At 41.6% G+C, this 12,603-nt stretch overlaps 1 protein-coding gene across 3 annotated transcripts in view; it reads right to left on the reverse strand.

The window, feature by feature from the left end:
* shank3a (SH3 and multiple ankyrin repeat domains 3a) overlaps positions 1–12,603 on the reverse strand; it is a 1,012,090-nt gene that overhangs the window by 649,794 nt on the left and 349,693 nt on the right. For all 3 annotated transcript variants that reach the window (XM_087999457.1, XM_043713934.2, XM_087999456.1), the window contains 2 exons: positions 6,886–6,994; positions 796–947 (listed from right to left, as the gene is read on the reverse strand). In XM_087999457.1, coding sequence (XP_087855583.1) covers positions 796–947; positions 6,886–6,994 — 261 coding nt within the window. The remainder of the gene's footprint in view (positions 1–795; positions 948–6,885; positions 6,995–12,603) is intronic.

Consider the following 12,603-nt stretch of genomic DNA (forward strand, 5'->3'; position numbering starts at 1 on the left):
CACAATAAACATTGTGATGTGGACAATCTAGCTTCAGGATGTCTGCTGCCAGTAACTGATATCTCTCGGCCTGTTTTTTCATGGATCTCTTCACAGTAATGCAACTTACACCATTTTATGGACAGGATGTAACCAGGTAGTTTTTCACATTGTCGGGTAGATGTTCATGACGTAGATATACTGAAACAACTTGATAAAAGGCTCAGTTAGCTTTACAGTCCAAACTCTTAGTACTGCAGCTGGGATGTTGTCACAGCGTGTGCCCTTGGTTGTATCCAGTATCATCCAGAGTTTCTTAATATCACAGGAAGTGAATTGAATTAATTCAAGGCTGGTTTCAATGATGCTGGGGGACCAAGGCATACTTTCAAGTTCACCGACACTGGTCCCAGATTACTGATCAATTGAAGTTAAATCCACCAACTGCCCAAGCTGGATTTGAACTCATGTCTTCAGAATATTAGTCCAGGTATCTGGATAACGAGACCAGCAACACTGCCATTCCTGTTTCAATGTTCTTGATGCTCAGATTAGCTGCAGTTTTCCAGCAAATGTCAGGAATTGCATCGTATCAGTTGTGAATTCATTATTAGCTTTAGAGTCTGACCTTGTGATTTACCAGTGTTTATTCATTATTTGGGAAGTGCCGTGATCGTACTAGTATATTGTAGGGTAGAGCCATTTGCTCATTCATGAGGAGTTGTGTACATCTTGCCAGTGCAGTTCAAAATTGTGTACTCACTATCCTTGCAGTGTGCAGTTACGTATCAATGGTGTGCAAAGTTCTTTACTTACAATCAGTGCAGTGTGGTTCCGACATCGCACAGCTTTGTGCAAAGCTGTTAATCCATCTCGGGTCCTGAAGTCCAAATGAGCTCCCCCATTTCGCAGCAACTTGATTATCTCAGATGTGTTCTCCAGTTGTACAGCCAATGTCAGTGGACATTCTAACAGTAAAATGACAGGCAATGTGTGATTTCTACGATAATGACTGACATCCAAATCAATCAACTACATGGGGGAAACATTAAATTGATGGCCTGGAGTTCTCCTCAGTTTATCCCTTGTACAGCTGTAAACTACCTAGAAATACCCAAGTAGACCAAATGGAAGAGGCTTCGCAGTAGGCCATTTGGCTCCCAGAGCCTGTTGTGCCATGCAATAAGGCCAAGGCTGACGTGATTTTCAACTCAATTCTACATTCCCACAAATTTCCAATTCTCTTTCATCCCCTTCATATCCGTCTCTACCTCGAAATAATTAAAAGCTATGCATCTAACAAGGAAACAGTCACAATCCTCTGACATTTCTATTCTTAAATGAGCAGCCCTTTATATTAAGGTATGACCCCTAGTTCTAGATTCTCCCACAAGAGCGAGCATCATTTCAACATCCACCCAGTCAAGTCCCTTCAGGATCTTGCATGTTGCAGTTAACTCATTTCTGACTCTTCTAACTCCAGATGATACAGGCCTAGTCTGACGAGCTTCTCCTCATAAGGCAATCACTTATTCTAGGCATTAGTCCAGCAAACCTTCTCTGAACTGCTTCCAACATATTAACATCTACTGAAGGACCGAAGCACAAGCGTTCAAAAAAAGAGTCAAGGGAAACAGGGGGAATCAAAGTGGCTAGAAGTTGAGGGGGGTGAGTGGGAGGTTGGAGTAGGGAGTGAGGCATGAGTTGGAGGAAGATTAAGATTCTAAACTTTGTACTGAGACCACCAACCCCTTATGTCAAGATAGCTGATGATTACCTGAGACAATATAGAATGTGTAAGGGGTTTTCTAAGGGACAAAGCGTTGCGTGAGTGAGGGTGGGAAGAGGATGAGAAGGAGGGAGGGACTGCAATGGAGGGAATGAGGTGGAGGAGATGAGAGTCTGTGAGGGAAGGAGGGGAAACAGGTAAAGATGTGATGAGGGGTGGTGGAGGGTGGGTGAAACTGTGTGGCAAAGGTTCTCTAACTGCCAACAACAATGCCATTGATTGTCAGATAACCAAACAGCTTGGGCTGTGAACAAAACAGAGAGGAACTGGTTCAGACTCAGAAAGAAACTGGCATATCTGCAGCAGCCAAAACTCCCTCACTCTCAGTTCTCTGCAGTAAGCCACTTTAAAAGTTGAAGAAAACCAGGTAACCTTTCCTTCAGCAGATGCTACAAGTTGTGATTGAATTGGATAAGCCAGAGAGATTTATAATTGAAACAGCCAACGTGTGCCTCTTGCAAACTTATGAAAGCAGTCAGAAATAGGAAAATCAAGGAGAAATCGTTGGCCCAGCCAGAACCAACTCAATAGATCTTGGGAACAAAATCTACCAAACTATTTTCCTAATTTTCCCTCTACCGTGTATTTTTTTTATCCCCTATATATATTTGTCTGTCCATACGTGCAGAAGGAGTTGTATATCAGGGTTTTAGAGTTTTAATTTGGAGAGATTACTTAATTTGGTTTAATTGTTTACCTGTAGCAAAACCCTAATTACAAGTAATAAATGATGATTGTTGTTCAGTTCAGGAACCCAGTCTCGACTATCAACCTGGGTCTGAAAATCAGTTTCTTTGCAAATATTGCATATTTCTTTTCAAAAAACCTTAGCGACAACTCTTGGAATAGAGGGGCGTGGTACCCAGTGTGCTACCCCAATGAGTCCTGGCAAGAGGTTTTAATACTGAGACAGCAACCATCTTTTTTCCAGGGATATGGAGGATGGGCCAATTAATAGAAATAATATATTGGAATCTTCAGATTCCTCTGCATTTATTTAGAACCTTTCACAATTTCAGAATACCTCAAAAAATCCCTAACCAGTGAAGTTTTTTGAAATGTAGTTTCTGATGAAATACAGGAAACAAACCATTCAATTTGCATATAGCAAGTTCCCACAGCCAACGATGGCCAGATAATCTATATTGATGATGTTGACTAAGGGCTAAATAGTCACCAGAGACCAGAAAGGCGGCCCAAACACACCTCCAAGGGCTCAAATATACCTTCCAGGTGAAGGAGTGCTTTATTTCACTTCTCACAATCTAGTCTACTACATTCGCTGTTCACAAGGTGGTCTCCTCTACACTGGGGAAACTGCATAGACTGGGTGACTCCTTCACAGAACACCTACCTGCCCAAAGAAAAGACCCTGAGCTTCCAGTTGCCTGCCACTTCAACACATCACCCTGTTCCCTGGCCAACATCTCTGTCTCAGGCTTGCTGCAGTGCTCCAGCGAAGCTCAGCACATTATGGAAGAATAGCATCTCATTTTACACTTGGGAACTCTACAGCCTTCTGGACTCAATATTGAGTTCAACTACTTTAGGGCTTGAGCTGTCCCATGTCCAAACCCCAAACCCCACACACTAAGCCTTGCTATCACATAGTTGAGTGTGTGTTGCTGGAGAAGCACAGCAGGTCAGGCAGCATCCAAGGAGCAGGTCAGGATGCTGCTAGACCTGCTGAGCTTTTCCAGCAATTTCTGTTTTTGCACCAAGAAGCACTTCCCTGGTGTACAGTGGTATGGGGTGTTTTAGATATATTTGCAAGGGCAAGATGATCTATCCACTTGACAAATCTTCTCAAAGACTGCAACCCCAACAGTACCCCACTGTTTCAATAATCTGAACATAGACAACTTAGATTATTGTCTTTGATCTGGTGGATACGGTTTGATCCCACCACATCCATAACACATACATGAATGCGCAACTGCTAAGTCAGTGCAGATGCCTTAAAGAGTGTGGGAATAACAGAAGGAAGGTTGAAACGAGAAACAGATGATGATGAAGAAGAATAGTAGAACCAGCAGAATAGAATGGAGAGAGAATGACTGGAGGAAAGTAGGGAAGTGACAGAGAAAAATGATGGAGGATGGTCAGGATAATAGTGATAATATTTAAAGAGGACAAGGATAGAATCAAAGAGGGGGAGAAAGAGAAGATAATGAAGAAGGAAAGCAGGTGTAAAAACTGAATTTTTGAAAGGGTCAAATCATCATGTAATGATCTCAATGGAGGTCCTTTTCAAAAATCTGAAAACCAAGGCATTTATTTTTAAGAATGAAGCCATTGGGTTTATAGTTTTCTTTTAAAAGAACGAATTTCACTTGGTATAGAACATGAATATAAATAATTGCACTCTATCTTAATTACTCAGTCACATTAAAATATTAAAAGTTCAATGAACACATACAGTCATAGAGTCATAGAGATGTACAGCATGGAAACAGATCTTTCAGTCCAACCCATCCATACCGACCAGATATCCCAACATAATCTAATCCCACCTGCCAGCACCTGGCCCATATCCCTCCAAACCCTTCCTATTCATATACCCATCCAAATGCCTCTTAAATGTTGCAATTGCACCAGCCTCCACTACTTCCTCTGGCAGCTCATTCCATAAACGTACCACCCCTCTGTGTGAAAAGGTTGCCCCTTAGGTCTCTTTTATATCTTTCCTCTCTCACCCTAAACCTATGCCCTCTAGTTCTGGACTCCCCAACCCCAGGGAAAAGACTTTGTCTATTTATCCTATCCATGCTCCTCATGATTTTGTAAACCTCTATAAGGTCACCCTTCAGCCTCCGACGCTCCAGGGAAAACAGCTCCAGTCTGTTCAGCCTCTCCCTATAGCTCAAATCCTCCAACCCTGGCAACATCCTTGTAAATCGTTTCTGAACCCTTTCGAGTTTCATAACATCTTTCTGATAGGAAGGAGACCAGAATTGCTCGCAATATTCCAACAGTGGCCTAACCAATGTCCTGTACAGCTGCAACATGACCTCCCAACTCCTGTACTCAATACTCTGACCAAAAAAAGAAAGCAAACCAATCACCTTCTTCACTATCCTATCTACCTCGACTCCACTTTCAAGGAGCTATGAACCTGCACTCCAAGGTCTCTCTGTTCAGCAGCACTCCCTAGGACCTTACCATTAAGTGTATAAGTCCTGCTAAGATTTGCTTTCCCAAAATACAGCACTTCGCATTTATCTGAATTAAACTCCATCTGCCACTTCTCGGACCATTGGCCCATCAGGTCAAGATCCTGTTGTAATCTGAGATAACCTTCTTCACTGTCCACTACACCTCCAATTTTGGTGTCATCTGCAAACTTACTAACTGTACCTCTTTTGCTCGCATCCAAATAATTTATATAAATGACAAAAAGTAGAGGGCCCAGCACCGATCCTTGTGGCACTCCACTGGTCACAGGCCTCCAGTCTGAAAAACAACCCTCCACCACCACCCTCTGTCTTCTACCTTTGAGCCAGTTCTGTATCCAAATGGCTAATTCTCCCTGTATTCCATGCGATCTAACCTTGCTAACCAGTCTCCAATGGGGAAACTTGTCGAACGCCTCACTGAAGTCCGTATAGATCACATCTACTGCTCTGCCCTCATCAATCCTCTTTGTTACTTCTTCAAAACACTCTATCAAGTTTGTGCGATATGATTTCCCATGCACAAAGCCATGTTGACTATCCCTAATCAGTCCTTGCCTTTCCAAATACATGTACATCCTGTCCCTCAGGATTGCCCACCACCGACGTCAGGCTCACTGACCTATAATTCCCTGGCTTGTCCTTACCACTTTCTTAAACAGTGGCACCACATTAACCAACCTCCAGTCTTCCGGCATCTCATCTGTGACTATCGATGATACAAATATCTCAGCAAGAGGCCCAGCAATCACTTCTCTAGCTTCCCACAGAGTTCTCAGGCACACCTGATCAGGTCTTGGGGATTTATCCACCTTTATGAGTTTCAAGACATCCAGCACTTCCTCCTCTGTAATATGAACATTTTGCAACGTGTCAGCATCTATTCACCTACATTCTATATCTTCCATATCCTTTTCCACAGTAAATACTGATGCAAAATACTCATTTAGTACCTCCACCATTTTCTGCGGCTCCACACAAAGGCTGCCTTGCTGGTCTTTGAGGGGCCCTATTCTCTCCTAGCTACCCTTTTGTCCTTAATGTATTTGTAAAAACCCTTTGGATTGTCCTTAATTCTATTTGTCAAAACTATCTCATGTTCATTTAACAAAACTTTTTACCTCAACGTTTCTTCGATTCCTACTAGATTTATATTGCCAATGACTCAAGTCAAGTATTTAACAGAAATTGAAATATTAACAATTAGAATTGAGATTTTTTGGGCCTCCTGCTTTCTCTTAGCAAGTTTATCTCTCCAAATCTCCTCTGTCATCCCATCGCTATAGAATTCAAGTTCAAAACAGGCATCACTTCCTGTCTTATGTACACCTGGCTTGAGTCAGAGCTTTCTTCATTCTAACACTCTTTAACTCTCGAGTCTTGCATCTTAAACTTTTTCTCTCTCTTCAGCTTGTCTATCCCCGAAGTTAAATTCTCTGCTAGTGGAGGCTTTCTTATCAATGTACCTACACCTATATAATCAGCATAAACATTTCAATTGAATTCTGCTTGAAAGATGTTTCACCCCAGCAGCAAGCTTGTCCCAAATTAAAACCTAAAGCCCTGCTTGAGATCAAAACCACAATCACCATCTACCCCTTCCAGTAAGGAGCTTCTTGTTGACCTTTTCCTTTTGTTGTCACCTGGGTAATTTGTACACATGGTCAGTTACTGAAAGCAAGATATTTTACTTGAATTAATCTTTCAAGAAATCTGATTCTTAAAAGGAACTATCACACAAATATATTGAGTTTTCTTTCCAAGAGCATGTGGGCTATCACAATCATTTAATATTTTACAATTCTTTAACTACTGCAAGTTCTGTTTCATGGGATCCTTCTCTCAAACCTCTAGTTCAAGTCTCTGCTAGTTTGTATTTGAATTGATAGATAGATAGATATTGCTAGCACATGGCCTAGTTTGAGTACAATAGAACTGTCATACCTCCTGTGTCTGGATCATGGAAGTTAGGGTCCAGGCCTTTATCCAACATCTTACTGATTTTCTCAGCGTGATGATACTGGATGTATTCCATGAACTTCTTGAGATTTGCCTAGAAAAGGAAACAAATGGGAAACAGAAATTGAGGAATGATCTTGACAAATGTTTGATAAATCTCAGATATTGGCAGAAAACAGATTTCTCAAGGTGTTTTAATGCTACTGAATCTAGCTTCGGGAGACCAGTAATGAAAGGGAGTTCAAAAGCTGCTTTCAATCACCCTGCCACTCCCCTCCACTGCTTGGCTCCAATCCCTGGTATGAACAAGGTTGATGAATTTATCACTCAGGCGAAGGAGAAAGGGAACCAAACGCACAAATTAGTGTGCCACCTCTTAAATTTCTACCTCAAACTTAACTGTGCCAACATCCTCTGGCAGTCCACCAGAGGTGAAGGCATGCCTGGAACACCACGTAAAGAATTCACCAGAGATACCATCAAATATACAGGCTTTGAGGAGAGAGATTTAAAAAGGGACTGTGGGTTCACATGACTTTTAGTCACATTTATATCCAAATAGGTGCCCATACCAGGGTTGTATGGACGACTCCAACTAACCCATGCTATACCTGTCTTGGGATCGAGAGTGTGGTCTCGACTCTGATCTGCAGTCTTCACTTTCTCCTATACCTGCCTTGGGCCTATTTGATGCAAAACTATAAAGGAAATATACTTTATATCCAACCCATGCTAAACCTGCTTTGGGATTGTGTGATGTGTCAATACAAAGACAGATTTTACGGTGAATCTAACCTATGCTATGTTTACAGTGGGTTGTGGAGAGAACACGATCTTGTATCAAACTCATGGTGTAGCTGCACTGATGGTTTTGATGGAACTACTCTGCTGTACCTGCCTTGGAGAATTTATTGAATAAATGTATAAGAAATTTAACTGTGTATTAATCCTTCATCTGATATTATGTGCCTGAGATTGAAAGCATTCCATTTCCAAATTTCTTCTCTTTGATCAGCACAAAAACTCAAAACCAAAATCACAGATACTGAATAACCACTGCGTGCAGTGTCCCACAGTGAACCGAGCTATTTCTATTTTATCTTAACTATCTGAACCATTTCAAGTTTCTCAACAAATATTCCTGCATATATGAATCCCATATTTTCAAGTGCAGTTTTAATCCATAAATAGAATTACCAACAGTCATCTCCAAAAGTTCAAAATGAGGAAGAGCTAGGAGAAAATCCCTAGAGCTGCTTTGTGTCTCCAGTCTGTGATCTTATTCTGCCTCATGGAATGGGGCAACAGACTAGAAACAATTTGTCAGAATTTCAATTCAGTTCTCAGAATCAGAACATTCTATCAAGATTTATATTTCATGCTGTGAAATCTCTGAATTTATCAGAAGATCCCAGGCATAATGCCTAGTCTTTGCTCAGATTGTTGAGATTTTGACAGAGAGTAATAAACACTGAACCTGCAATTATTGCATGTATTCTCAACTAACTCCAATGCTCCCTTTTCTAATTTTCCACTCTTCATAAAATTCAGCGTATCAAAAGATTTTCCACCCATATCCTTTCTCCCACTAAGCCCTATTCATTTATCATCCCTTTCCTTGCTGACCCACATGGGTTCTATTCCAGCTGTGCCTCAATTTTAAAACTAAGTTTAAATCCTTCTGTGCTGCCACGATGCCTCTCCCTATCACTGCAACATTCTCCAAGTGTTCAGCCCTCCAAAATCTGCATTTCTCTTACACTAACCTCTTTTCCAGGAGTTCCTGTACTCCATTATGAGCAGTCATTCTTTAGCTGCCAAGGCCCTGAAGTACATAAATCCATCCCTGAAGTGTTCCTTTTTACTCTCCCACGTCCTTTCAGACATTTTGTTTTTATCATTGGAGGTTCTCACTTGAACATAGAATATAGAACAGTACAGCATAGTACAGGCCCTATCGCCTAGACATTGTGCCAGTCTTTTATCCTATTCTAAGATCAGACTAACCGACATACCCTTCATTGTATTATCTTCTAAGTGCCTATCCAAGAGTTGCTTAAATTTCCCTAACCTATCTGTCTCTACTACCACTGCTGGCAGTGCATTCCACGCACTCACCACTCCCTCCCTACTTCTGATATCTCTCCTAAATCTTCCTCCAATTACCTTAAGATTATGCCCCCTCATGAGAAGACATTTCCGCCATGGGCAAAAGTCTCTGGCTATCCACTCTATCTATGCCTGTCAACATCTTGTACACTTCTACCATGTCACCTCTCATCCTTCTTTGCTCCAATGAGGAAAGCCCTAGCTGCCTCAACCTTTCTTCATAAGACATACTCTCCAGTCCAGGCAGCATCCTGGTAAATCCCATCCGTACCCTCTCTGAAGCTTCCACACCTCTCCTATAATGAGGCAACCAGAACTGAACACAATATTCAAAGTGTGGTCTAACCAGGGCTCTATAGAGCTGCAGCATCCCCTCACAACTCTTTAACACAATCCCCCTGCTAATGAAAACCAGCACAACATACATGCTCTTAACAACCCTATCACAACGTGGGTGGCAACTTTGAGGGATCGATGGACATGAATCCCAAGATCCCTCTGTACCTCCACACTGCCCAGAATTCTGCCTTTAACTCTGTACTCTGCATTCAAATTTGACCTTCTAAAGTGATTCACTTCACACTATCTCCCACTTATCAGCCCAGTTCTGTATCCTGTCAATGTCTTTTTGCACTCCACATTATCCACAACTCCACCAAAATTCTCAATAGTTCAGTGTAAAAGGAGCTTCATTTTGTCACCAACTAATGTTGTATCGGCCCTGGGAAGGTCCTATGAGATATAGAGGGAGCTCTACTCTGCATCTGACTGAAAGCAATATTCCAAAGACTCGAAATGCTAACTCTGTTTCTCTCTCCACTGATGCTGTCAGACCTGCTGTGTTTCTCCAGCATTTTCCGTTTCTGTTCCAGAAAGTTTAACTCAAGGTCAAACTGTGTTTGTTTATGTGTAGCATGTGCACCTCTAAATTAACAACCAGGAGATTGATTGTTGGAATTGGGAGCCAGACAGCAGAACAGCTATATGTTCTGTGTATCAGCACAGTGAACTGGTCCAACACATGATGACAGTGAGAAAGTACAGCATCATTCCACTTATTAAAGATGGTTGCAGATAAGTTGAAGTGCGCAGCATCAACAGAAAGGTAGAGTCTGGCCCTATGTTAGTGGATGATATGTCACAAAGTGGTCACTGGCAAAGTAGAGTTTATCATTATGAAATGCTTCGAGAGATTAGTCATGGCACACATCAACTCCAGCCTCCCTGATTGGCCTGATCCACTACAATTCACCTACCGTCACAATAGGTCCACACAGACACCGTCTCCCTGGCCTTACACTTATCCCTGGAACATCTGGATAACAAGGACACCTACATCAGGCTCCTACTTATTGACTTTAGCTCTGCCTTCAACACCATAATTCCAACAAACTCATCTCCAAACTCTGAGACTGAGGACTCTGCTCCCCCCTCTGCATTTTGATCCACAACTTCCAGACCCGCAGGCCACAATTAGTTAGGATAGGTGACAAAATCTCCTCCACAATAATTCTCAACACTAGTGCTCAGACCCTGACCCTCACAGCTGTGGCCAAATTCAGTCTGTAAGTTTGCTGATAACACCATTGCAGTGGGTCAGATCTCAAACAACAAGATGGAGTACAGGAAAGAGATAGACAGCTTGGTGGCATGGGGTAAAGACAGCAATCTCTTCCTCAATGCCAGCAAAACAAAGGAGCTGGTCATTGACTTCAGGAAACAGAGTAGAGGCCATGTCCCTGTCTGCATCAATGGTGATGAGGTGGAGATGGTTGAGAGCTTCAAGATGCTTGGAGTAAACATAACCAACAATGTCTCCTGGTCCATCTACACAATGCTACAGTCAAGAAAGCATACCAACATCTCTACTTCCTCAGGAGGCCAAGGAAATTAAGCTTGTCCACCATGACTCTTACCAATTTTTACAGCTACACCACAGAAAGCATCCTTTCCAGATGTATCACAGTTTGATATGGCAACTACTCTGGCCAAGACGGCAAGAAATTATTGAGTTGTGAACGCAGCCCAGTCTATTACACAAACCAGCCTTCCTTCTATTGACTCTGTTTACACTTCCCACTGCCTCAGGAAAGCAGCCAACATAATCAAAGAACCCCCCCCCCCCCACCCGCCAACCTAGTTATACTTCCATCCACCCTCTGATGTTTGAAAACATGTACCAACAGAATCAAGAACAGCTCCTTTCCTGCTGTTTTCAAACTTATGAATGGACTTCTCATATAATAAAGTTGATCCTTCTCCGTGCCTTCTCTGTAGCTTTCACACTAAATTCTGCATTCCCAGTTGTATTACCCTAATGTACTTATAAAGGTATGATTTGTGTGGTCAGCATACAAAACAATACTTTTCACTGTATCTCGGTACATGTGACAATAATAAATCAAATCAAACTAAATTAAATAATGGACCAAGCCTGGGTTCAGAAGGTACCGAAACTGCTTTCTTAACATTTCAGCTTGATCACAAATCTTCATATTACACATGCATACATGGGTGCCACATGTAAATGCTTACAGAGCAACTCTGTTCAAATTATTTGTTCCTCACATACTGATGCAACAAGAAACTTCAGACCCTTCAAATGGCCTGGGAATGTATAGCAAAAGAGATAAATGATTGTTTCATAATTGCTTATTTGATGGTCATGGTAATTAAATTTGAAGCTTGGGGTGAAATCCATAGGGTGATTGAGAAGTCACTTCACTTGTGTGACTGATAATTTAACCAAACCAATATATATAGTGTGTCTCTTCTAAGATAGTATAGTAGTTGATAAGTATTGATAATATTCTGTGATGCTGAATTTACCAATGGCTCTGACCTAAAAGATACTGTCAAAATAAAGATCCATTAAGTTCTAGCATTAGAGACAAAAACACAATGTCTGCCCTTTTATCCATAAAGGTTTTCTACAATTAACAGTCCCTGCCCACGTGCCGATGAACTTGCAACTCTTTTAAGTTTAGCCTGTAGTATGTAACATTCACAACTCAATGCCAGGCAATGACTATCTCTAACAAGAGGGAATATAAACACCTCTCTAGCAAACATGTAGGTAATTCAAAACCAGAGAACTGTTTTAAATCCTGCCCATCCACCTATCTGCATGACAATGTAGCCTGCTCTGCTATCCTTCACATGACTGAAGTGGTTAGTATCCCTCATTTCTTCTTGGTTTGATTAATCTTTTTCAGAACAATAAATGTTCACAATGCATGCTTCTTCTGTTTCTTTTGCCCATCTGAAATTGTGCCCTGCACACCCAAGTCTATATTGTTAATATGCATCCAGAAAAGCAATGGTTCTAATACATATATATCCTTGGTGAACACAATATATATTCCTCCATATGAAAAACAGCCATTCAGCTCTACATTGTATTCTGTTACCCAGCCAACATCATATTCATGCCACCTTTGCCCTCAGCTTAGTTCACCTTAATAGCTTGGCAGGTGCCCAGAGATTAAAAATGTGTTGCTGGAAAAGCGCAGCAGGTCAGGCAGCATCAAAAGAGCAGGAGAATCGACGTTTCGGGCATAAGCCCTTCTTCAGGTGCCCAGAGATCCTGGCATT

Source organism: Chiloscyllium plagiosum, unplaced genomic scaffold (assembly GCF_037043375.1).
Source record: "Chiloscyllium plagiosum isolate Xiang-an unplaced genomic scaffold, Cpla_swu_hap1 HiC_scaffold_23, whole genome shotgun sequence".
NCBI classification, from domain to species: domain Eukaryota; kingdom Metazoa; phylum Chordata; class Chondrichthyes; order Orectolobiformes; family Hemiscylliidae; genus Chiloscyllium; species Chiloscyllium plagiosum.